Raw genomic sequence first — 27,280 nt, forward strand, 5'->3', positions numbered from 1 at the left:
TAGATAATTCTTTGTTGTCAGAAGCTGACCTGTGCATTGTAGGATGTTTAGCAGCATCCCTGACCTCTACCCACTAGATGCCAGTAGTGCCCCTCCCAGAAGATACTATCAAAAATGTCTCCAGACATTGTCAAATCACCCCCAGTTGAGAACCACTGCTCTAGGCTCTTTAAATTCTATTCCTGTCACATATTACATTTCCAGACTGTAGTGGAAAGAGCACTGAACTTGGAGTCATTAGAACAAGTGATAATCCGTAATCTGCCACTTCATCTATGGGACCCTGGACCTGACATCTAATGTCTTTGAACCTCAATCTCCTTGTCTATAAAGTGCATTTGCTAAAACATACTTCACGAGGCCATTTTGAGGACTCAATGAGATACTATATATGAAGTACCAGGTACACAAAACGTTCAATAAATGGTTATTGTTTAATATGATAATTACTTCATATGGTAATGTCTTCATTGAGTTATAACAAAATGTTATTTCCTGGCTCCTTTTATAGGATTGATATAGGGGATGTATATTTAAAGAATGTTTCTATATCTTATGTAAACTACAGTCAGAGTTTTTCCACTGTGTTAATTTCTTCTAAAGTTCAGGAAAATGAAAAAAAAATTTCTCCTGTCAAATGTGTATGCTTCCTTTATCGACAAATGAGAACTATATGCCATGGTATACTTACCATTTTGTCTTGGCCTCTCGAAAGCTTCAAGGTAAATATAATGTTCAATTGCAGTGAGTTGGATGCCAGGGTCTCTATTTAGCTTCTCCTGATTGGTTTTGGATCTGCCTTTTTAAAATTTGATCATCTTTTTTATATGCATCTGAATATTATAAACTACATCAGAGCTTTTATTTTTTAGGTAGAAAGGAGAGAAATAACAAAATAGTAAAGGGTTGGCTACTAGAATCTAGAAGACTGGTACATGAGAAGTCATGTGTTCTTTGAAGAAAAGCAAGGAGTATAACTCCCCTCCCACAAATCTTGGAATAGTTAATTCTTTTAAAGATCAGTTTGCCCAACTGACAAACTAAACACCACTTGCTCCGATCTTGTAAGGACATTTAGTGTCTTAATGAACGGATTTGTGTAAAGCAGTTTCAGAACCAGTGAGCAAGATGCTACAAATTGTAAAACAGCCTGGTAAATGGCTACTCACCCAAAACAAATAGCGATTTATGCCAGGCATAAAAAATGCTGATTTCACTTGCTTTATTACCTGTGTACCTCTTGGGAGATGAAAGACTTGTAAACCAACTTTTGTGGGACAATAAATTAGGGGTACCTGTTTGCAACGGTACTGTAAATGCAAATGTTTCTATTACTGCTCTGCTGGCCAACAGAGGGACGAATTTTTTTGAAAACACCTAGAACAAGACTCTGCACATAATAGTTATTCATAAAATGCTTGATGAATGAACATTATTCAAATTTTGACTCATATTTATCCTTTAAAATATTAGAAATCTTTCCCCTAAAAAAGAATAATCTGAAAGGAAACAGGTCATGTCTTCCTCGTAGGTGACACACATACCCAGGGAATGCCATCTGAGAGTAAGAATGAGAAAGGAATGAAAGTCAACATAGTATTGTAATTATATTTCAGGAATACAAGGGAGATCCCAGAGTGGTTCCTGGACCACCTGTATCACAATCACCTTGGGAACCTGTGAAAACTGGAGATTCCCCAGGGATGGAGCTGGAGCCTCTATGTTTAACAAGCCTCCCAGGTGATTCTAATGCACATGAAAGGTCAGACATTGCTGGCTTAAAGGGGAGTTTAGTGCTAGTTTTCAATAGAAAAATGCTGAGGTTTTCTTCAACTTCTTTCATCCATTCATTCAATAAACATGTACAGCACTTGTTACAGACAAGGTACCATACCAGGTACTGCAAAACCACAGGATACTTTGGGTGGAAAAGGAAAGTACTACGCATGGTTTAGGAGCCGATGTTCATTTTTCATTTCCACACTGCTTCAGTCCCTTGTTCATTTCCTGTTTTCTTTTCTTTGAGCTACAGCCTCATGACCTGCTTGATATTGCTCCAAAAGCACCGCAGGGATGGATATCAGACAGCAGCACAGAAACCAGGCATGAGGAAAGAGTGCTGCAGCAGGGGCAAAGTACCACTGCTGGCTTTCCTTGCTCTGAGAAGATAGCAAGGAAACAAACATAGCAGGAAGGAAGTCCATCCAGAAAAAAATTCTGAACTGTCTTGGCTTGTTAACCTGAGACTCTGACATAAACCTTGGGTATACCCGCAGGTTGCAGGTGGCGTTCTAGAAAAAAAATATATAGAAATACAATGCTGGATTCCTCAGTGCAGAAGGACCCACTCGTCACCATTCCCAACTGTGATTTGTGCTAGGAGGACCCCCTTGCCCTCTGTCTCTCCATTGGTTGACCCGAGGTAGATAAATATGAGAGAGAAAAAGAAGCCTGCATGTAAACAGTCTGGCCAAGACAGTTAACAACTGCTGAAGAATGCCAAAAAGGGGAATCCAAGAAGCAACCTCAGATGAGTATAAAGTGAACAGAGGAAGAGAAAATGCATAGGAAACGAAGTTCTTATAGTTGGCCTGAAATTGGATTGGCATTCAAAGCAACAGGGACTTGACAGTAAAATTAAAACTGATCATCAGATTCAGAATTTTCTACCTGGGAGCTTTTTCCATGCGGGTAAATGGATCCCCAAGAAACCAGATATGGCGAAACCTCTTTCAAACATGGCTGTGAGCTATGTGAACATGGTCTGCATGGTTTTATCACCTGGTGTTAGTCTACTATGTTTTAACATTTTCCACACATTTTTACATTTAAAATGGTTAGTCCCCAGAAAAGCATAGCACACATGATTCCCTGTATCTTTCCAGGTATTGTGCTTTGTCTAAACTCAATTGATTCCATAAATTCCAAAGACTTTGTGGCTTTCCAAAGCCCTCGAGGTTCCAAAAACAGAACCTGGCAAAAATGCGTGTGTCCCTGAGCTTTCAGATGTTTCCTCTTCATCAAGGTGGTCCCTGGTAAGAAGCCACTATCTTTGATTTCAGGCAACATCGGCGGACCTCTCACTGAAAGCCCAGTAAGTTCAGGTTGTGCTTTTTGTAAGTGTGTGTAAACAAAAACATAGGATGTAATTAATCAAAATTAGAGGTTTCTAGTGAGTCCCAGAGCTGCTGTGGAAATACAAGTATCCCAAAAGCTGAATGTTTAAACATTAGTTTTCATCTCATCGGTCTGCCTTGTGCATTGGATATTCAGGCCTGATGTAAGACGGTGAGGGTCCCCAGGAGTCTTAGCTTTCTGCTATGAAAATCAGGCTCACCATATCAGTTTAACCTGACCGTAGAATTCCCAGGCACCCAGAGCTAGCCCAAGGGAACTGTGAGGTTAAGGCGAGTCACTGTTTTTACCATAAGTAAAAAAAAAAAAAAAAAAGGCTTTGAAATAACAGTCCCGAAGCAGAAAACAAAGCAGACTCCTGCTGCAAAGTTACTCTAACCAGTGCACAAAAAGAGGGGTTTTTTCCTCCTGAAACAAATCAGTTGGATAATTTTGAATCCCTCACCTTTTGTTTCTATTCCGTGAGCCATGCAAATATTCAAAATGGATTCCTCCAAACCCCTCAAAAAATTCAAACTATATGACCAGTAATACTAGGCTATCCATTTTCAGAAAATTAACGATCACTTACGGCTTCAAGCAATTCCAGACCAATACGAATAAACCTAGTACGTTTTCAGGGGTTACTGCAGCATGGTGAATTAAGTTAGGTATGAATTAAAGTTGCTTGTACAACAAGCTAGTTTATTCCTTGAATCCTACTCTTCTGCTGATGTAAATTTATGAGATTAGAGCCAGCACAATAATGGAATTTTCAGGTCTTCTCTATGGTAGCTCTAACATACCCTACTTGCCTCTCTGTATCATTTCTCTTATTTTAACAAACACACTTAGACCTCAATTTTAGCTGCAGAATAACCGCTGGACCCTTTGAGAGGCTATTTGCATGAAGCAGTAATAAGGGCATCATCTGAATGGTCAGTACGAGTTTTTCAGTACTTTCAGAGAAGTTCTCTGCTTTGTTTAGTTCTCCCTACTTAGAGGGCTCCCTGAACCCCTTGTCTTGCTCCCACTGGGGATCTTGGTGCCCACTGCACCAGGTGGAATCTCCCTTGTCAGGATTCAGCTCTGTATTCACATACATCGTGGTTCCATGGACAAGAGTTATGACTAACCAATCATACAAATCTCAATTTTGAATGCTTCATCTGAAACACTTCTAAATATTTTAAGAAATACTGAATCAGGCAAATATCTTTTTTTCCCCCTCTCATCTGCAAAGTTTTTAAAGAAAAGAAATGAGTTTATCTGCCCTTAAAATGATTTTGAACTTGTCAAAATAATGGCAATCTTGAAATTTACTAAAAGTTTCACATGAGAAAGTTTTTAAGGCCTCTCTATTTGAAGTGAAGGGCAACCAGAACTTTGATATCAACATGATTTTGAAAGTATCTGTTTTCTAATATTAGATTTCTAAATCATAACATAAAACTATATTTTAATATGATCCCAATTTTATTTTTTTCATTGTGTTTATGCATACATTTATGTAAAGAAACATGATAAAAGGCCAACAGTGATTGTCTTTGGGTGGTAGAATTACCAGTGATTTTTATTTAGTTTTTTAATGCTTTTCTGAGTTTTCTGAATTTTCTACAACAAGCAGATAGGTATTTATTTTAAAATCCAAAAAGGGCATCATTAAAAACAATTTAATCTGGGTGCTGGTTCGGTGGCATAGTGGTTAAGTCCACACGCTCCACTTCAGCGGCTGGGGGTTCGCAGGTTCGCATCCCAGTCGTGGACCTAGCACTGCTCGTCAAGCCACACTGAGGCAGCATGCCACATAAAATAGAGGAAGATTGGCACAGATGTTAGCTCAGCAACAATCTTCCTCAAGCAAAAAGAGGAAGATTGGCAACAGATGTTAGCTCAGGGCCAATCTTCCTCACCAAAAAAAAACAAAAACCTATTTTGCTCGTTATATTAAAACAAGCTTAGTTGTAGAAACAGGCAAGCAAACCAACATACCTTTTGATTAAATGGGCTCGGCTGTTCACATAGTTGGAGTCAAAAGAATAGTTTTCAGTCTGCAATAGGAAAAAAAAAGATTAAAAAGGTTACAGAGATGATTCATGAAAAGAGCCAAACTGTCCTACTTCAGAGGAATTTTTCTACCGGGCAAGAAGCAATGAATGAATCAGAAACTGGGGCCATAGAGAGGCAACACCCTGAGGAATGTCTGCCACCTCTTTGGGGCACTGGGGCTCTGTGGAGGCAGCTCTCACCCGCAGACTAGGATGAACTTGACACAAATATCCCCTAGAATATGGCCGGCTAGTGACCATACAACCATTTACGGGAAGATACAACATGACCCACAATCTTTACAGAAACTAATTGCTTCCCGTTTCCCAGTGGACACAATTCTGTGTCCATCAAATTGACTGGAAGTTCAAAGGTATTTTTATTAGTAGTAGATAATTAACAATTTAAAATATTTATTCCACAGATATGGAAATACAGGCAAGGTAATCCCTCACTGTGGATTTAAGCTCTGCACTTCCCTTTGTTTGAAGACATTTTGCTGGGCACTGGTTATTCAGGAAGGCCTTTGTGTTATCACAGATATAAAGGAAAACAAGTCTTATACCTAAAACGGGGGGAAGGGCAGTCCACAGGGGGTGCCAAAGCCTTTCATGTGAAACGTGAAGTTTGCAAGCAAACCCCTGTCTCAGCTCCTATCATTAAAACACCACTGTCTAATCTAGTTACAGTAGACTGCCTGAGCAATGGCTTTACAAAAGCAAATGCAGAATACCTGCCAGATGAAAGAGATGAGAGACGGCTTATGAGCACCCAGAGGTTGGGGGATTGAAGGGGGGAACCTTAGAAGGTGGGAACGTAGGGCAAAGTTGATACGGAAGTAAGTGAAAGTCCTAGTAAAGTGGATCTTACCCCCAACACTAAAGTGCTACTCTCGCGGAGCCATTGTACAACCTGAAAAATGCCCAAGCACATCTCCTCCACCCTCCTGCCATTCTGCCAGAAATCGCCACCATTCGCACCATTCCTGAGGGCTTTCTGAAGTCACTTCAACTGAAAATGCCTGGAAAAGGGAACACAATAGCTGGCTAGCTGACACAATAGCAGATTCCTTTCAGGTGACTACCTGTCAGACATTAACTGTGCAGCGCTCTTAGATGTAGCTTTTGGTTTCAAGGAGCACAAGAGTTTGGTAGAGGAGAAAACAGGACAGGTGACAGCAGATCCAACTACCACTTGAGCACCCAACAGCCAACAGTCAGGGCAGGGATGCTAAGTATCTAGAGTAGGTAGGCATGGGGGTGGTGAGTAGGTGGGAGAAAGGAGGAAAGAGTATTGAGAAGGAAACTAAATCCCACCTTTGTCCTGTACTTACTCAGGCATGCCCATCATGGCCTTCACATGCCCCTCCCTTGAAGATGAGCTGTGTTATATCCATTCACACTGCTTTTATGTAGAGGATAAAATCCCCTTTAGTGCAAACCACAAGTAATTTTTAGTGCTGTTGGAAGGAATGCATTGGGAGAGTAAAAATCAAAAAGGTCAGTTCATTTCTAATTTGTTCATAAGAAAATGGATGGTGAAATTCTTGCAAACATAATTACGGGAGGAGGAGACAAACTTGAAGCTGCATTGGGAATACAATTCTGGAAGTATTGCTGGAAAAGGTTATCCACCAATCAGCCAACCAACAAGCATTTCTTGAATTAATTTATTACACTAACATAATAGTCAAAAATGGTGTTGGGTAAATGTGCTCTTCTGTGATATTCAGTACACTATAGAATTTAACAAGTGCCCCATCCCAAAAAAGCATGCTATCCAATTAAAACAAGGAATTGATTAAGTACTCAGGAGTTCAATTATTAGTCTCACTGTGCAACCTTGGGCAAATGACAATTTCCGTGTTCCTCACTTTCCTCCTCTATAAAATAGCAATAATAGAGCACGGATCCAAAGAGGAATTTCAACTGCATTTATCATGACTCGTGGTGGTAACGGTGGGAATCCTTATCCCCCGCTTTCTACAGAACCTGAAACCCCGAGTAGGATCGGGAATTTGACCTCATTCAGGCACTAAAAGAGTAGTGTGCACATGTTCCTTCTCAGCCTCCTAACTTATTAAGTCATTTTTTAAATAAAGTTAATAGATAAGATACACAGATGCAAAAGAGGAAATCAAGAAGATACTGGCTTTGCAAGGAAAGTATGAGCAATATCCCAAGATATTGTCAGATTAAAGAAGCCAGTTTTCAAGCAGAATATTTTGCATAGCTTTGCATATGAGAGCGTCCAGCCTGTGTGCACTGTGCATCAAATATGGAGCTCTATGAAGGCCTGACCTCAACGCATGGTGCCAAAAACTATATGTTTTGGCACATAAGCAAAACCATACAAATTTTATCCCTGGTGACTACACTACTTCTTAGGCCTAATGGAATAATCTGTCTCACCATGAGGATTCCCACTCGCAGGCACTGAGTTAAAACAAACAGGTCTAGAAGGCTTGCTTGTGGAGACCTTCACAATTCTCTTTCCCTTTCTCTGGTCTATAGATTGGTTAATCTGGGCAGATATGCCAGGCATGATCAGCCACTGTAGGTAGGAGAGTACCATTGAAGCTTATCACCTTCCTATCTTTCTTTCTCCTTTTTTTACTCTAAAAGAGTAAACCACCCATTCTTTTGGATCCTGGCCTTCAAATGTAAATATTCCCTTCCCAAAACCAGTACAAACCATAAATGGGTAGCTATCCCATGCTGCATCCTCATGCAATTAGAAATACTAGTCATGAGGCAGGTTCCTAGAACTGATTTTCCCATAGTAGATGGGACTATGCTGAGTCATCCATTGTCTTTTGCCTTTGTGATCAGTCTCAGTTCTCTCTGTAAGGCAGCTTGGTTGGAGTTATGGGAACAACCTATGCACCAGAATTATTCTAATTGGATAAGATACACTATTCTGGCTTCAGTAGTCCTACATTCCAAACAACTGCGGTAATTGGCCATAGATGGCCTATGATGGGTCTACATATACTTAAACATCAAGTGTTCTTGATCATACTGAGCCAAGGTGTGTGCTCTAATTCAACTCCTGTGCATTGAAAAAGTAAATTTTTTTCACACTTCAGGTGGAGCAAAGAATGAGACTCAGACCACCCTGAAGAAGGAAATAATCTTTTCTTAATGAATAGTTTGCATGTCTTAAGCCAGTGGTTCTCAGCCCTTCACTGCACATTAGAATCAACTAGGGGACTTTGTTGTTGTTTTTTTTAATACTGTTGCCAAGGCCCCACTCCAAGAGATTCTGAGGTAATTGGCCTGGCGTAGGACCCAGGCAATGGTATTTTTTTAAAAAGCTTCTCAGGTAATTCTAATGTACATCCAGAGTGGAGAACTGTCCTGACAGAGGACTGGCCACAGGCTTTGACCTGATGTGCTGTGTTTTCTAAGGCAAACCCAGCTGTTTAGAAAATGTCACCTCTTCTGTCAGATTATCTGCCAAGATCATTTCAATATAGGATAAAGAACCACAACAGAAATATATTTTTTGAGAAATAATAAAAGAGCTTTTATTTGCATGAATGTATTGGCTCCTGGTTAGCCTTATTTAATCAAAATTTGCTTGACATTATTCCAATCCCCTTTCTAAGTATTCTAAATGGCAAATAACATGAAACATTTGAGAGGGGAAATTTTCTCTAAATGTCACATTAATTTCACTAGGAAATGTCCCCATCTCTAATGAGACAGCCAAGTTAACACAGGAACACAGCAAAGAGACAAGAACAACATTTGTTTCTGAAAAATCTAATTTTGACAGGAAAAAAAAAATGGGTCTAGAGCAAACTTTTATTTCCAATCTCAATGGCAAATAAGAGTCATTTTCCTATCATTTAATATATTTCACCCAAATCCTTTCTCTAATTAGAAGTCTCTATTCTAGGAATTCACTGAGAGCAGACTTCTCACTTGGCTTAGGTTTAATAAAATCTTGACTTTCTGAAGACAGAATAAACTCTTCTGGATAGCCGAGCGTTTTAGATAGCTTAGGGCTTTCCCTTTAAAGGCTAAAACTTTGATTTAAAATCCTAACTATTCTGCTTTGTTTCTGAAGGGGCTGACACCCAGTTGCTTATTGGTTACTTAGGAGCACTTTTCGGAACTTAAATCACTGTCCCATGCAGGTATTGCCTGTACACTCACTGACCCCAAAGTGCTCTGCTTTTTGAGTTTTTGCCTTTAATTTTTAACATAAAGTTCCACGCCAATTTACTATCAAACGCTCAGTATTGTTACTTCTCAGTGCTATCAGTAGATCAAAACCTGGTCCTCTTCCATTCCGAGTGTGATACTTCTACTCCACTGTGTTCTTGGAAACTATGTAATTATAGTTGTTACAATAGTCTAGAAATAAGAGTTACCTTCTGAGTAGAGAGTTGAGATGTTGTTGTTCTAAGAGAGAAATTACATGATCTTTAATATAGGGACTTTTGTGTAACATTTTGGATTTTGTTGTCAGTTGTTTTTTTTTTTTTTAACCTGCTCAGGAGCTTTCTTTGCTTACTACTTCCTTTTCTCAGCTCACTTCTGGATATGTGAGGTTTCTAGTGAGACTTTGGAGTGAGCTGTATGTTTTATGTCTCTATGTTAATAAGTCTGGCACATCAGAAGTCAAATAGTTCCACTTTGTCAGGCCCCCAAGGTACCAGAATGCCCTACTTTAATTGTCATTTTGCATTACTTTTACAGTTCACTGAATTGTGCCCTAGTCTCTGGAAGAGTGACTGTGACTCTCTCAGCACCACATTTATCACCAGGAGAGACTTCAACTCTAAGAAGAAAGAAGCCCAATAAACGCAGATATCCAGGACTAGAACCTTTGCCCAGTGGCACAAATCCCCACGTCACTACACAAAGCTAAAAATGTTACAGATGCTGAGATTAAAACAGAGATTCCTCAAAACTTAAGGTTTTCATTTCAAAATGAGCAGCCATTTTAAATTTATACTTTAAAAGTCTCAATAAATTGAAAAGCATTATAACTGCAATCTGCTACTTTTTAAAAAATTTTTAACTCTTAGTCATTTTAACAATACAAACAGGAAAACTGGAATCACGAATCAGATGTACAGCAAAGTGATTTTAAAAGGCTGGTCCTCTTTTTAACTACTGACATCTAATAATGATAATTATGCCTACTGATCAATGATGAAAAGACCCATAACCTTTTCTAAAAGTGATTGTTGTTTTAGATGTTCAAATGGCATCTCCTCACAAAGGCGTTTTTAGGAAATGAATTGACAAATGGCATTTTCCTACTTCCTATCCCTAACACATGAAAATGAAAATGTAAATTCTATATAAAAACAAAGCTAGCATGCCTCCAGCCAGAATGTATATTCAAAGACTCATCCATCCAGACAGCAGCAGCTGAAGCAGGAATTAGTGAAGATGGAATGAAAGGCACCATCCTCAGAGCTGCCATCACTAGAAAGCTCATATTTACCCTGAACTGGAAAACAAGGTAGCCTCCCACTAACCATGCCTACACGCAACCCAGCCCTAACTCTCATACAGACATACACACACACACAAACACACACACACTCACACACGCACAGTTGGACTACAGTGAACAATGCAGTGTAATGGGCCACCTGGATTTCCTCCCCATGTTTGTCACTGACTCACTGACAGCCTTGAATCAATCACTTTAACCCTCTGAGGTCTTAATTTATCCATCTATAAAACGAAGAGAATAATCCAAATGATGTCAATGTTCCCTTCAAGCCCTAAAACTTCTAGAATTCTAAAACAAATGGCTCTTATTCATTCATTCATTCATTCATCCATTCAATAAATATGCACCAAAATCTGAGGATAGAAAGAAAAAAAAAGACATAGGCTGCACCCGCAGGTAGGTCACAAACTAATGGACCTCTGACCAGGGATGGTTAAAATGTCAGCCATTCAGAAAAACATGAAATACACACACACACACACACAGACTAGCACACACTTACCTGCAGATAATACATAGACTTGTACACAGGCTACTGGAGTGCAACTTTGAGGATTACACTGCTACTTTACAGAACTCAGTGGCACCCTAATGGCTTGATGAGGGTATGTGAGTCACATAGGAGGATTTGGCCCTTATATTTGTTACATGTACAAACCTGAACCATAAATGCAGGGAGCTTCTCTCTCCTATCAAATGGGTTATAAAATTCTTAAAGTTCTTAGAAATAGCTCATCCATATGTCCCTTCCACTCCATTTCCACAGCCTTTATCGCCTTGTGCCTCCGTTTCCTCATCTCCATTTGCCTTTTGCTCCAGCTCCTTCTGCAAAATGCTATGTGGATAATCTTCATCACCCACTATTTTCATCACAGAACTTCTCTCTTTTTTTGTGTGAGGAAGACTGGTCCTGAGCTAACATCTGTTGCCAATCCTCCTCTTTTTGCTTGAGGAAGATTGTTGCTGAGCTAACATCTGTTCCTCTATTTTATGTGGGATGCTGCCACGGATTGACGAGCTGTGTTAGGTCCATGCCCGTGATCCGAACCGGCGAACCCCAGGCCACTGGAGTGGAGCGCACAAACTTAACCACTCTGCAACCCGGCCAGCCCCAGCACTTCTCTTTTTAAGGGTTCAAAGAACCCTTACAGTGGTTCCTTGTTGCATTTAGCCTTAAATCTAAATTAAATCTTTAGCTGAGCAGTCATCCAATACAAGTCCTCTACTTCCCCCATATCTAATTTCCCTCATTTCTAATATATCTACATCACTGATCATCCCACATTGCTCAGTATTTTCTCAGTACTTTGTGTACAGACTGTGCAATGTAATTATGCATTTTTTTCTGGTTGTATGATTATTTCATGTGTAGTATGTCAGTTCATCCTCCAACTGGACTGGAAGCTCTCTTTTGAGGTCTCACTGTCACAATGCTGGAGACTTAGCAAGTAGTCATGTAACGCATCAACGAATAGCCAGAGAAGAGTGAAAGAGGTTAATAATGAGGCTACTTATCACAATTAAAGCAGATGACCAATTCTATTAGGCCAAAGCAGTTTTTTTTCTTCAGAAAGCATCCATTCTGCACACTGTCTTCTGTAGTTACAATTTGTTCTCTGTCCTCACTCCCAACTATGACACTATAAATACACAGTAGTCTGGATATAGCTGCCTGGGATAAGATGACACAGTTAGGTGCTTTCTGCCCATCTAAATCTATCAGTCCTGCCACATCTCTGGGAATGACAGTAGTGACACAAGAAAGTATTTCCAAACCAGAGTAGATAAAATCTCTGTGAGAAGATAAGGCTTCACCAGATTGTAGACCTCTGAGTCACAGACTGACAGTGTGGCAGCTACTTTTCTAATATGGAAGAGAACTCTAGGATTCCAGTGGCTTTCAGGACAGGGCTATCAATGGGAAACACAGGCCATGTGGTTAACATCCAACAAGTCAAGTTGAAAGAGTCCCCCTCTTGGTGGCCTTTCATCATTACTCCTAAAATTTCACTGATGCCATTGATATGATCAGACTACCTAGAGGTGACAAAGGCAGCCTAGGGAAAGCGCTTTTCTCTGCCCTCATCTTTGATTGGGTCAAAGTTGTGCCTTTAGAAGAGCAACCTAGTTGCAAATTTTACTACAAAGGCCTCCTTGAGAAACATAGCAGCTTTCTGCAGGAATCCATGCAATTCAGAGGCAGAGCCTGCTGAAAGACCAGGCCATGCACCATCCCATTAAACAGATAAGCACAGGCTTCTGCAGAAGGCTCTGGGACCCTGTTCTAAGTCCTTTATGGGGCATAGCATACTCTAAAACAGTGTCTGCTTATAAAAAGCTCTCAGGAACCAGTTAATGCCTATTCTACAGACAAATGAAAAATCAACAAGACCTCAGCGTGGGTAAAAGTAGCTTAAAAGTAAATAAGATGACGAATCCAATCATGTGAGTCACACTATCTCATCCTACATAAACAAAATTCAACCTAAGAAGTAAATAGCTATCAACCACATTCGTCAAAGGAACAAACCCTGAGGTCCAATCACCATCACCAAATATGTAACTACAACACATTAAAGCTATTTTGCAGGCACAGAGTCCTTTCATCCCCAAATATCAAAGTACTTTACAAGCAGATGCCAACTGTGTTTCCTCTCCTTAAACAGCCAAAAGAACAAACACACAGGTTAAATGCTACAGCCACGTTAAATACTGACTCATCTAGAACATGCCACAAAAACAAGGACAACAAGAAAACTCCCCAGGAGCACTGTTCTTGGCATTACATACTAGTGAGATGGAAACCAAACTCAAGATGGTAACGTGAGGGAAGTGATTAGCCTGCTTTATACCTATTTTTCTCAGAGTGACTTTCTTGGCTACTTTCAGTGAATGGGTCAGGAGAGCACAGTCTAGCTGTCAGACAAAGGAAAAATTTGGCATGCATTAACTGGAGATGGTTCTCCAGACCTAGCTGGATGGCCCAGTCACATAGCCCAAAGGATCCAAGAATAAGCCACTTTCTTCCCTGGAACCTTGGTGATCATTTCAATTGTCCTTTAGAGGCACTGGCAACTATCTGTACAAGGTGACCTAAGGTGATTAGTGATGACTTATGGCGTAGCTCCAATTTCAGAAGCTATGATTTGGTGAAGCTAGTCCAACTGACAATAAGAAACCAGTATAAGACCTTCCACAAAGAAGAGCCCAGGGATCCACAGTTTGAGCTCTCCTGAATCCAGCCTATCTTTGACCCCTTCTGGCTCAGAGAAGACCCAGTACTCTCAGAACCTGAGCTGGTCCATTCCTTTCTGCTAAATTCTATTTTATTGGTGCCTCAATTCTTTGCTACTTAGTAGCCATTGAGCCCTGACAGCCTGCATAGTACAATTTCTATTGAGTGAGGCTTGCCAGCTGAAAAGACTTTCAAAATATTTGAAGGGAAAGCAGCAGGTGGCCCTGTGCCTGTGGACCAAAACAACACCCCCAAATCCAGTTCCAACTCCAATCTAATTATTTATATTATACATTGCTTAAAACCCAGTTGCCTCTACAAGCTTATTTAAGAGTGAAAGAGTAACAGCCTTTGGCATATCACTGTAAATTCACTTCGCTTGTACCAGCTTGTTGCTCAAGCCTAATATGTGATCATGCCAACAAAAAACAATCGAGTAATATACCATCTTAGAAATAGTGGATGTGTTAGCCTCTAATATTGATGCTTCCTAATGAGATATAATGGAATAGATCATTCTCTCATTGGTGGTCAATGAAACCCTCCACAGTTCTCTTTTGGTGCAGCTATTTTGATTATTGCCATGGCAAACAGAAGGGTGTCTCTGTTCACCAGAATGTATAGAGTCAAGTATGTGCACACACAGCATCCACTTAGATTTACTGTCACAAAAATATAAACACGTTATTTATTTCTGATCTTTTAAGTACTAATTTCAAATTTAATGAGGCACAATAAACATTTCTCCAAATCGGACTCCATGGTTGCTTTACATTGGCAAGGCTCTAATTATGACTGCAGTTTAAATCAAGGGCATTTGGTTCTGTTGAAATTATTAGGCACTGAAGGAAATCCACAGTAACCTTCAGTCTGTAGCAACTTAAACAAGCACTGTAGCAAGTCAGTGTTAGAAGCAAGACAGAGCTTACACTCTAGCATCACTTCGTGAACCATAAATGAGAAGCAAGAAGAAGAGGATTCAAGGACATAATGGAAATGTTTACTCATTCTCTAAAAACCCCTACCTATCCTCCTAAATCCGAACATTCCTTCTCATTTTCTGCAGGGGGGGTGGTGGTGAGGGCAGGTTAGAATTTGATCTGATTTGAAAACAGAGATTCATCACACAGCTACTATCTGACATAAGAGTGCTGGCAACCATGCACGGTAAAGCCATAATTACACCTTCTAAAGTGGCTAATATTATCAGCAGCTTGAAATTGTCAGAGTATTAGAAATCTGTAACGCAGTTATGCAATGCACCAACAGAACAACAATTACTAAAGCACCCTGCATTTATATAGAACCTTTTATCAGAAAGAATTCCAGAATGTTTAACAGGCTGTTATAAAACGGGATCATTTCCCCCCACCGCTGAAACACAATAGTCATTTTGCACCAGTAACCATAAATAAAAAGGGTTTTAAGAGAGAGAAAAATTTCTGAACCTTAGAGAAACCATAAGGAAGAGGAGTATTTTTAGACAGGCAGAAAACAGACACCCAACTTGGAAACTGGGGCTGAAGGTAGCTACATTTTCTGCAGAGCTCATAGCACAGAACGGAAGAATTTTGCTTCTCATCCAGCCAGCAAGACTTCCGTGAGGTGCTTAACGACCGCGATAGAGCAGGTGCCTCCTGTTAATAGCATCCTGAAAGAAGAATTAGCGTTTGGAAATAAACACAATACACAAAAACTTGCCATTTTTTTTTCTTTTTTTGCCTTCTAACCAACATTAACTAGTTAGTCCTCCTGCTACCATTATGAGCTAAATAAATATTATTAACCCCATTCACGGAAACAAAGAACACGTTAAGAGACTTGCCCTCTACCAGAGAGAAGCAGTGTCGTATCTGCAACTAGAATTCAAGATTTCTCACTCTGGGTCCTGTGCTCACACCACTAGGCCACACTTCATTAGGATTCTGGAAAATGCAATGAAATAGAAGTAATTAGGACTGGCTGACTGGGTGTACTGCTTGGGAGAAAAAAAATACCCTAGCCTGCTTACACATGACAGGTTCAAGGGCAATGAACACAACGAGAGCAATTTCCTCCTGCAGGAAGATTAAGAAATAATGAGGGGAAACACCTCACTCTCCCTCTACCATCAGACTCCTAGCAGCAAAAACCAGGAACCATTCCAAACTTAACTGTCAGGAAAAAAAAAAAGAAGAAGAATACTGTCAGACACATAGCACCATATTATGTCAGGCAGGCATACCCTTCAGCCTGTGCAGTTGATTTCTGCCTTCCTTTCCCCACACTCTTCTCAGTTGCCTCCTCCCCAGCTTTGTCCTTTCAGTATTTCAAATACTCTTACACACCTCTTTCTCCATTCACTCTTACATATACACACACCTTCTCTCAAAGGAAGCTGGCATACTCACTCCTCATCCTGGTCTGCCCAATACTTGTGTCTACTTGATAACAAAGAAACATTTTGTTTGGGGCTAAACCAGTATAAACAGGTGTGAGCAGTCATGTCTTAATTCACGCATACGTACACACAGATGCACACACATTATATTTAATTTCTGTGAAGGAAACACTGTTGTATCTTTGTGTCTCAATATTTAAAAATGCTTGTTCCTGAGAGACACAGCTTCGGTTAGGGCCAGAAGTCACCCTGGCGATTGTTTCTACAGATGGTTATAAGCTTAGAAAAGATCACAGAATATTCAAAGAAAAGTCCTGGAAAGCCTCGAAATACAGAGCCTTTAAGGTGAAAATAGAAAAAGTTCTTACTAGCTGTGTAACCTTGCAGAAATCACTGAGCCTCTCTGACCCTCATAGTCCTAATCTATAAAGTGGAAATAATATCTGTTCTACCTCTCTTACAGAATTATTATTAGGATCAAGTAAAGTACTATAAGAGCAGGTGCTTTCTAAAGCTGTGTATTACTACTCAAATGACAGGTCTCCTGATTATCAGGTCATAAACTTGATTTATCCTGAATACTTATTTCTATTTCCAACTAAATTCCCATTGGACATTATGAATAGTTTTCTTTCTGAGACTCCCTACTAGGATATTTTATCTCGTTCTCCCCCTATCTGTCTTACCAGAAAAAGAAATAATGTGGTGAACAGTCTTGTTTTTGGCGTGAGAGATAAAAATTATATATGGACCCAACTTCTCTAATTGCTGATTCAATAGGAATAGAAGGAGCCCAGCCTCCTACAGCAGACTCTTACCTAGTGTGTGTGTGTGTGTGTGTGTAAGAGAGAGACACTGAGAAAACTCAGCTTAAAGAGAGTTGAAATGACCTCACACCATCTCAAATTATGTGAAAGGCAAGATTTGAGACATTTTAAAAGCCTTTATAAACTAGTTTTCCTTCGCCCCATTTCCTTCCTCTGCTATGATTGAACTGTCACAGAATTTCTTTTCTTAAAAAAGAACGAAAGAAAGAAAGAAAGAGAAAGAAAGAAAGAAAGAAAACCTCATCCTAGGGTTAAGTAAAGCACATTAGCATGCATAATTCAGAGCCATCAGCTGGAAATGAGCCATTCAAAGGCTAGTGTAGTGTGTGGATAGAAAAACAGGGTTGGAGGACTGGGGCAGCTGGGCTAGGGCCTTCTAAGATCCAAAGCGACGAGAGAGATTTCAACTCATGACGGCCTTGGAGCCTGACTGTGAGCCTAATCCACCATTCCTTAGAGCTGTGGATCCAATAGCATAGACACATCTGGCTATTTAAATTTAAATTAACAAACATCAAATTAAATTTAGTTCCTCTATCAGAGTAGTCACACTTCAAGTGTTCAATAGACAAATGAGGCTAGTGGCTACCATATTAGACAGCAAAGATACAGAACATTTCCATCCTCACATAAAGTTCTACTGGACAGTGCTGCTTTAGAGCAAGACTGGTGGCCTGTGACTCGACCCTCCAGTTCTGAAATGTGACACACTTGGGGATCTAAGGAAACATAAGGAGTATACTTACCTCCATCACATCACACAACACATTGTATTGCCTATTTGTCACCCCTACTAGGCTGGAAACTCCTTGAGGGCAAGGACCACATCTTCCGTGTCTGTATCTTCAGCACCTGTCACTGTTCCTGGCACAGAGCAGGTGCTCACCGACTGTTTGTTAATTGAATAACAGCTGATGTTAGAGCTGTCTATGAGATAGGAAGAGCTCACCTGTCTTTCATAGATTGAATCTGAAACAAGATTTGCAAAGCTCTTTTAAGAAAGGCTGCTGAGGGGCTGGCCCCGTGGCCAAGTGGTTAAGTTCACGCGCTCCGCTGCAGGCGGCCCAGTGTTTCGTTGGTTCCAATCCTGGGCGCAAACGTGGCACTGCTCATCAAACCACGCTGAGGCAGCATCCCTCATGCCACAACTAGAAGGACCCACAATGAAGAATATACAACTATGTACCAGGGGGCTTTGGGGAGAAAAAGGAAAAATAAAATATTTAAAAGGGGGGAAAAAAAGAGAAAGGCTGCTGCGCTTCTGAGACTTGTATTTGTCTCAATGCTTCTTGAGAATTTAGATAGTAGGGAGGACTGGCTTAAGTCAAAAATAAACTAACTTTCTGTCTCCCCATCCCTCTATTCCCATCTCTTTCATTCATCCAAAGTATCACCAATAACCCTAAAAAAGTTAGAATCTCATGTTTATTAACATTAAGATGCCAGTGTGTAATACACATTTTATATTGGACATGATGCAATCCTTTAAATTCTTTAAAGAGGGTGTTTACAGTCTAACACAGTGACAAACACCTGTAGAGCTGTGTATCTTAATGGCCCAATTTTAAAAATTATTTTCTTAAACAGTACCTCATTGGTATGTCAATTGTTTTTCACAGAACCTTGACCTATGCTCTGTTCCAATAACCACTTAAGAAGTACACAGGCAAGGTATTACTTTCCCTTCTTAACAGATAGAAAAACTGAGGCCCAGAGAGTTTTTGAATCCAAGATCAAATAGCCAAGTATTGGCAGAGTCAGAGCAAGAACCAAAGACTCTTGCTTCCCGGACCAGGAGAACTTCCACACAGTCTAACTTTACAGACATAGGAAATTAGAAGCCCAATTGGCTGACTTACTGCTTTTGCTTTCAATCTGTAGTCCCTTCTGAGATCTATCCTTCATAAATTAAAAAAAAAATCCTTTTATGCAATATTAATTATTTCTTCAGGTCATGATAGAGCCTTCAGTTGCTTTACTGCCAAATGTGGTCATTTACAAAAGTTCTTGAAATCATTAGCGCAATCTGACAATGCCATGCTGTCCACTGCAGGCTTTGAAAACTCCCTTTTGGGCTCATGACCATCACAGAATCATATAACCATAGAGCATGAAAACTCAAAAAGACCTTGGAGAGTATCTAATCTGTCTGTCTGTCTGTTTGTCTCTCTCTCTCTCACACACACACACACATATAAACGCAGTATTTTCAAGATGAGGATATAGGCCTAGGGAAACTCACAACTACCCCAAAGCAACACAGCTGGTTATTAGAAACACAGGCATGGGTTTAGAATTCAGCTCTTCTGACACCTAGGCCAGAGCTCATCCCTCTCGACTTGCCTAGCTCCTTCCTGTTATTTCTTCTATGAAGTCCCCAGAGAGTAAAACTGAATGCTCTAAGTTCTGTCGACTAAATTTCTCACAGGAGGAGAAAGTGAAATTTAGTGCAAATGATGTTTGTAAATCATTTCTTGTCAATACCCTATCATTAAGAAAAGTAATTGTTCCTCAGTATACTGTAGAAAGAGGATGTATGATCCACCCAAGTAAACAGACTGTCTTTAGCCGAGTGATCAGGAGAAAGTCGAATGATAAAGCTCTGTGAAATATGGCCTCATTCTAGCAAATGACTTGCTTTGTTGCCACTTAAATTGCTCAGTTATAATTGCTAGAGATAAACTGCAATCAAAATACAGTATCTTCTATTAGTTTTGCCCACTGGGGATTGTTTGATCATGGTGAAATTATCCAAAAGGTAAATTTGCTCATTTTTACTGCCTCAGTGGAAACTGGCATTAGACCACTGAGGGGGCTAGAATGATGGCAAGTATTACTTCCTGGTGAGGGAGCTTTCTCTTCTCCAAACAGGACTGAGCAACTAAGTCTAAGCCCCTGCCTCTGTGAACAACTACAACTAAACAGGAAAGGAGGACTCTGCTCGGCCCACTTCCTCAAAGCATCCTTCTCAGGCTTACTTGCTTCATTGTGCTGGAGTCACACCTTTGTAGTTAAGACATCACTAATTCATATTAGGTGATCACTCACATAGAGCTAGGCTGCTGTATCTATTTTTTAAAAGGTTTGCTGGGCAAATTATGGTGTAAACATGATTACAAAGGAAGTGCTTAAACTACTTAAGAGAATAAATTGTTTTTAAGCACTTTAGAAGCAATTTACAAACAATAAATATGTTAATTGCACATCATTCTTATTTATTCATTAAAGCAGGTCCAAGGACTTCTACTTGGCAAAACTTCCTGGCATGGGCTTTGTTAGTCTACTTCTTATTACTCTATGAACTTGAAAGTAATAAAATTGCATTTCTTTTCTGTCTATAATTCCAACTGGCCTTCCCCCAAGTTAGTCTCAATTAATCAGATTCGACTGTACTACATAAAGGCTGAGTAAAATGACAAAGCCATCAGCCCTGGGTCAAAAGACATAAAAGTCACAGAAAATTCTGCACTATGTTTAAGATCTTTCTTTGCACAAACTTTAGGCAACCAGCAGTGAAAAATGGTAGATAGGAGCAATGAGTGGGGGTAGAAGGAAAAGCAAAAAGAGATCATTCAGAGCCCTCCCTACAATTGAAAAGATTTGCCTCATGCTTTCTGGCTGTCCTTGACTGCCTATTGCAGAACAAATGGCGGCTAATACAGCTCAGGGCCAAAATAATTTAATTCAATTCAACAAATACTGTTAAGACTATGTGCCAGGCCCCATGGTGGATGCTAGGTATACGGAGATGAATCAGATTCCACTCCTGTATTCAAGGAGCTCACATTTTCAGTGTTGGGGACAGGTAAGTGAAGAGACAATTATAATGCGGCGTTGTTATATATATATATATATATGGGGGGGGCTAGGGGGCACAGAAGAGAGAAACCGAGAAGAAGGACCCCCAGGTAACACTTGCCATCAGAACTGCCTTCAGCCACACGTGATCTAAGGGGGATGGAACTAGGGAAAACATTTGGAGAGAAGAGTTTGCTTCTCTCTAGCTCCAATTCTTGATTTTGCAAGTTAGTAGGAGTGTCAGGGAAGAGAGAGAGAGAACATAAACCGTGCTTAATAAAATCAAGCAACTTCCCAGCAGTCACAAATCTAGCTGGATTTGGGTTGGCTCTTCTGTAAAGTTTGGAAGACAAGTTACCTTCAGCGCAAGTGCTAGAAAAATCAACGTCCGAAGGGGTAGCTAATTAAACCACAGAGACTTATTTTTGAGCTTGTAAAGGTTTTTCCCAGCGGTCAGATGTTCATGACTTTCAAAATCTTTTTGTGGCCTTTGCATAAAGATGAATCCTGAGACAAGTTGACCCTAGAATGGACAGCCTCTTAAAACTTCCCCCAGTCTGCTTGTCAGGTAGGCAAGGAAGATGGAGCTCATTCCTGCAGCAGCCTGTAGGGGGAGACCTTCACTTTCCTCAGTATGTCAGACCCACTTGCTCTCAGCCCTACAAATAAGAGCTGACCATAAACTTTACAAGCTTGGTGGAGAGCAGAGCAAGGAGTTTTCCTTTCTCTTTTTATAGAGTCTAAGGATGTGGATTTTCTACTTATTCCCTTCCTCTTCTGATCACCTGACACTATGCCTTTTCTCCAGAAGAAGGTGAAAGTTCTTGAGTCACCTTCTTGCCTTCCAGGTGCTGCTGGAGCCCTAGTCCCTCCCTATCACTCACCAGCTGACTATGTGCCATCCCTGGAGGCCTGATCCCATCCACTGCCCCAAACTGAGAGAAGGTCACAAGAAGAAACAAGAGAAATCTTGACTTGCTGAGAAACACCGTCTCTGCTCTGAGAACAATATTTCTGTGTCTTCTCTTCCTGGATAACAGGGCTTGGATGACTCTGAAGCCAGACTCATTCTATCTACTACAGGCCTTAAGCCAACAATGTACACACTGTGTTTCTGTACAAACAGAGATTACTTTTATCTCTTCCCTCACAAAGTTTTCTCCCCCGTGCTTTAAAAAATAAATGAATAAGGCAGGAGAAGATAGAGAATGAATAAATAAAGGTATGAATGACCTCTCCCTATGTATTCTAAAAATAATGAGGATACTATGGCAGCCAACCATTTCATAAAATTTGCCTTTTGAATCTTCTGTCATTTGGGCTTGTTATTATTACTAGAAGTGCCTTTTAGACCAAGAACCTATAACACCAGAAAATCTCAAAATTGCCCACTACGTGTTCATCTTCTCAATATTCCCAAGAAGAAAACAAGCCATATCCAAGGTTTTTCCAAGATATTAACTCCTTCCTAACCCCACTAAAAGCACACTACTACAAAGCTGCAGAGGGTGTCAAGAAGGTGGAAGACTGCATACTAGCCATCAGTCCATCCTTTCTAGGACCCTGCCTCTGGCAATAGCGATCACCTGTTCTTTAAGGAGGAGATTAAATACAGAAATACAGAGCACGCTACAAGAAGAAGGGAAATCCCCCTGATCACCTGATGATCTATCAGGTTTTGGCCTTGCACCTGAGAACTGATTTTCCATGCTAAGTATGTGAAAGCTGTTGTGGTGTTCACGCAATTAGCTGGTCCTGGGTTACAACAGTATATATTTTCACCCAAAGTAACTAATTCACAATCCAAACATTAAAAAGAAGAATGTTTTGTGCTTTTGTGACCTTTCAGTTTTAGTCTCTTCATTTCAACCCATTTGCCTAGTGGAGACCAATGACAATGTTGGCTTCATGCAACTCACTTTTTGCTCTAGTCTGTCAGTGCTCTACTCGCAATAAGGCATCCAGAACTGAACATAATACTCCAGATGAAATCTGAGCAGCAAAGAGTTCAGAGAAGTGAACACCTCCCATAATCAGAAAACTATACTTCCTTAATGAGGCCTAAGATTATATTTGTTTTAGCAGTTCATTTAACCTTGACTTGCTTCCCTCATAACATTTCTATCCTTCCCAAAGACTCCTTCCATTTTGGCATTAACAGCTCCACTCTAGATTGGCATCGGGTTGGAACTTCCAAAAAGACAACCAGATAGGCAGGCAGAGGCACTGAAGGAAGAGTAGACCAAAAAGGAAAGTAACAGCCTCCAAAGCAAAAGAAATTCTACTGACAAGGAAAGGAAATGGGCTATCTAATGGTGTTACCAGTGTTACCGATGCACCCAGATACAGATGACAATTGGAGACCACCAGAGATAGTGGTGTGGAGAATATCACAGCTGTGCCTATTGCACTCTTCATTTGTAAACAACTAATTTCTCCTCCTCACCAAAGTAACAGCACATCACACATCAAGGCAGAAATCAGCATAAATAACCAAACTGCCGTCTACTCGAAGAATAAACTGAAAGGAAAAAGAAGTTAGCTAAACTGTATTCCACAGATGTCAATCTGAAAATCATGACTTTACTGCAGTCATGCTCTCTGGGACACACTCTCCCCTTTCCTACTCTTCTGCTCTTCTATCCCTCCCCACTCCCCAACCTCTCTGTGCTATTAAGAATTTGGTAAATATAGTCAATTATTCTAAAGGTGCCGAAACTCTCATTTCAACTTGTTTCCCAGTTAATGTACCATAGCACAGAATGAATCGCTATTACAAGGAACTAAAAATAAAAATGTTTCAGAGTCCGTAATTGGCTTGTCTTGTTGGACTTTTCAGGGAGCCAAAGTACCAGTTCCAGGCTATTAGCCCTTGGTTTGTAGGAAAATAATATAATATATTTCCTCATTAAAATACTTTGCTCTCCATGGTTTAAAAACAAAAAGGATGCATTTTATCCTACAATCTTTCATTTTAGGGGGTTGTGAAGCTTTGGAGGCACAAGGAAAGGAGAAGAACAAACAAATAGGCACTCTGCTCTGAAAATCAACCATTACTTTCATTCATGCTTTGCCTCCTTTTAAATCAGTTTTCTAGCAGCCCTGCAATTCACCATCAAAAAATCATTATTTTTTTCTCCAGAAAAATACAGCCATATATGTGTATGTGTTTAAAATCAAATGGCAGTAATCAGCTGGGTCAAAGGCTGAAGGTCTCTATACGCAATTATGGCAATCAGACATTTGAAATCACAAATTCATGGATCCCTAGACACAACCTAAACCAAGTGAGACGTTCTGTTTTGTAATCATGTCACCGTGGTCCTTCCTACCATAATCCAGTGAGATCAAACGTTCAGTGGTCTGTCTGTGGCCTTTAACCTAAGAGAATCAGTAGCTGTGTACTGGCCTCCATGTGTGGTACATGTTAGTACCTTATACTACTTTCCATCACATTTATCATGATTGCAAGTCATTATCTGTATAATCATTTTTCACTGTCTCCTGCACTCTACACTGGGCTCCATAAGGATAAGAGCAATGACTGTTTTGTTCTTAAATGTGTATCCCATGCCTGGTAGGATACAAGAGTAGGAGGTAGGGGAGGCACTAATGAATGAATGAACTGTCAGCCTGGCTGGAGAAGAGTCTGTGTGTGAAGTGATAAGGAATAAAATTAGGTCTCATTGAAGCCTTACCTAAGCATCCTATTTAAATTTGCAGAATTTCTCCAATATTGACAATCCCCCTTTTCTGCCTTATTTTTCTCCACAGCACCTGTCATCTAAAATACCATATATTTCACTACTTTTTTATTATCTCTCTCCCCCTACTAGAATGTTAACTCCATGATATTAGAAATTTTTGTCTGTTTTGTTCATTGCTCTTCCTGGAACCCTGAAAACAGTGCCTGGCATGAAGTAGGTATTCAGTAACTATTTGTTAAATGAATGAAAGTTGTTTATGGACTAGGCAAATGGCTACACACACACATAAAATTTAATACTAAATGTACAATACTCATTCTAAATTTCATAAGAGCACACCGGAAAAATGGGCCTAGAATAGCCTCCTTTGACCAGTTTTCAGCCTCCTAAGATGTCAGAACGTGGTCCTGTTTTACTAGGACAGGGATGCACAGAGGACCCCAACCACCTCCATCTCCCACGTATCCTGTGTAGTCTCTAGGCATCAGCAAGTCACTTCAGGCAACACAAAGCCTTTATTCCCTAACAGGGCAACTGCATGTAGAATAAAGAAGGAACCTGCCTTTTCCTGATCATCAGACTCCACTGTGACATGGGAAGAAAGTGCTGTGGCCATTTCTAAGATATTAACCTAATGCCCTCTACTAAAAGCTTTTTACTAGAATTGTCCTCAAGCTTGAATTTAACGGGTGAGTCAGAATGTTGCACCCTAACCTAGAATTCTCAATTGCCAAAGAGTCAGAGAAGCAAGAAAGAATGGGCGTTTCTAGTCAATGGGAGTTTGGGGTGTGAACAAGGTATCTGAAATCTGGAAAGTCCCAGAAGCCTCTCACTTTTGGGGGAAACTGTGCTAAGCTGGTATAGAAGAAAGGACTCTGGATCAGAGAGACACTTGGGTTCAAGTCCTGATTACGTGTGACCTCGGGAAAATTACTTAACCCTCATATACTTTAGTTTCTTCATCTGTAGAACTGGGATAATACTGTTTCCACTCTCATAGGGCTGTTTTGAGTATTAAGTTAGTATATGAAAAGCATCAAGCCCAGGAACTGACATAGATTCGGCGTCCAATTAATGTCCACAGTTCCCTTCTCTCCTTGTATTCCTTCTCCTTGTTTTACAGAAGAAACAGGGGGAAATTGATTTGCTATTCAAAACCATTATGAAAAGTCTCAAATTCCTTTTGTGAACAACAGTATCCTGTGAAAGGATGATCTCATTGGGAAAAACCATTTTATTTTTAACCTCTCCCTTTCTCTTTTCTTTGCACTATAATAAGGAAAACAACTTAATATGCTGAGAGGCACAGAGAAGAAACTTGAACTTTTACCCTTTACTTTTTTTAGGGAAGAGAAAGAGAAAGCTCTTCAAAGCTAGCCCCTTTTCCTTTCTTTGAAAAAAGAGCAAAACCACCACAAGGCAATGTTAGATGGTCCCCAAGGCATTAAATAAAAAAAGGCCTCCAGTAGAATTAAAACTTGGAAAACCTCACAGGGGCAGAAAACCGGCTGAGGAAAATTCACAACTTCCTTGAGAGGGAAAAAGAAGAAAAGAAAACCGATACAATGAACAGGCTAGAGAGCAAGGCAAGAAAGTTCTAGAGGAACAAAAAACAAAGCAGAGCTCTGCCAAAAGTAGAAGCCAGAGGGACAGTCCCTCAGGAACTCTCACAGGTGACTGAAAGGAAAGCAGCAGCCTCAGGGAACGGACTATTCAGCTCCTCTTTTTCGATGTGACTTATGCTTACTGACTCTGAAACATCCAAAAGTAGGAGAAGAGCCCATAAAAATAAGGGTTTCTCTAGGTGAGCCACCTCTGGAGGCTGGGGAGCTTTCACTGATTTAAAAAGTAGCTTTCTTAGAAGAGGAATGCAAACCTTTTTTTAAACTTTACCTCTCCCTTTTTGATAATGCTTAGGCAATACCTTGGGAAAAGGGGGCCAAATAACAGTTATTAATTACCCTAATTAACCCAATTCATAAGATATATTTGTATGGCTGTCATGACAACTGCTTTGACTAACTTGCCAAGAATAGCTGAGCTGTCCATTCAAATAAATCCCTGATAATTACCAGTCTAGTTTACTGGGCTTCTGTGATAATAATAATTAGTGCTACTATGCAAAAGGTCGCACTAAACAATTTATGAATGATGCATTTTGCATGGTGATTCTCTGAGTCACAGGCAATGTACAGAATGTTCACCATTATGCTATTAATGTGAAAGGGAGTGGCTAGATTTGAGGCAGTGACTCATTCTATGGTCTTTATAGCTAAAAACGAGCAACATGGTCAAAGTGGAAACTGTACTATGAAATAAGTCATGTCCATGGAATGGTAGGCTACATTGTAACTGACTGTTTCTCTGAAGCCATAATCCGTAAGTTACGGTCACTAGTTTTGGATTCAAAACAGGATGAAGTATGGAAGAGTTGGGTTACGGAAGTGCATACCCTAGTAGGAGTATTTGAGAGACTAGGAGGATGCTGCATTACTCATAGTAGGAGCTCAGTAAAGGTTTGGGGACAGTGTTAGGGAATAATAAAGTCCGTGTCCAGATGTGCATGTTAAGCCCTATGCAGTAAGGATACGCCTAAGAAAAGAAAAAGCCCCCTGACAACTGGTGAAGACTTTGGTCAAGTAAGTAGGTAGGGCATTTCAGTTGAAAGATCAATGTTTAATTATTCTCA

General features: G+C 40.2%; 1 protein-coding gene across 1 annotated transcript in view; it reads right to left on the reverse strand.

The window, feature by feature from the left end:
* The window catches only part of PCDH19 (protocadherin 19), a 95,671-nt gene that overhangs the window by 36,267 nt on the left and 32,124 nt on the right, over positions 1-27,280 (reverse strand). Inside the window, exon 4 of the mRNA XM_014829977.3 lies at positions 5,107-5,165. Coding sequence (XP_014685463.1) covers positions 5,107-5,165 — 59 coding nt within the window. The remainder of the gene's footprint in view (positions 1-5,106; positions 5,166-27,280) is intronic.

Source organism: Equus asinus, chromosome X (assembly GCF_041296235.1).
Source record: "Equus asinus isolate D_3611 breed Donkey chromosome X, EquAss-T2T_v2, whole genome shotgun sequence".
Classification (NCBI taxonomy): Eukaryota; Metazoa; Chordata; class Mammalia; order Perissodactyla; family Equidae; genus Equus; species Equus asinus.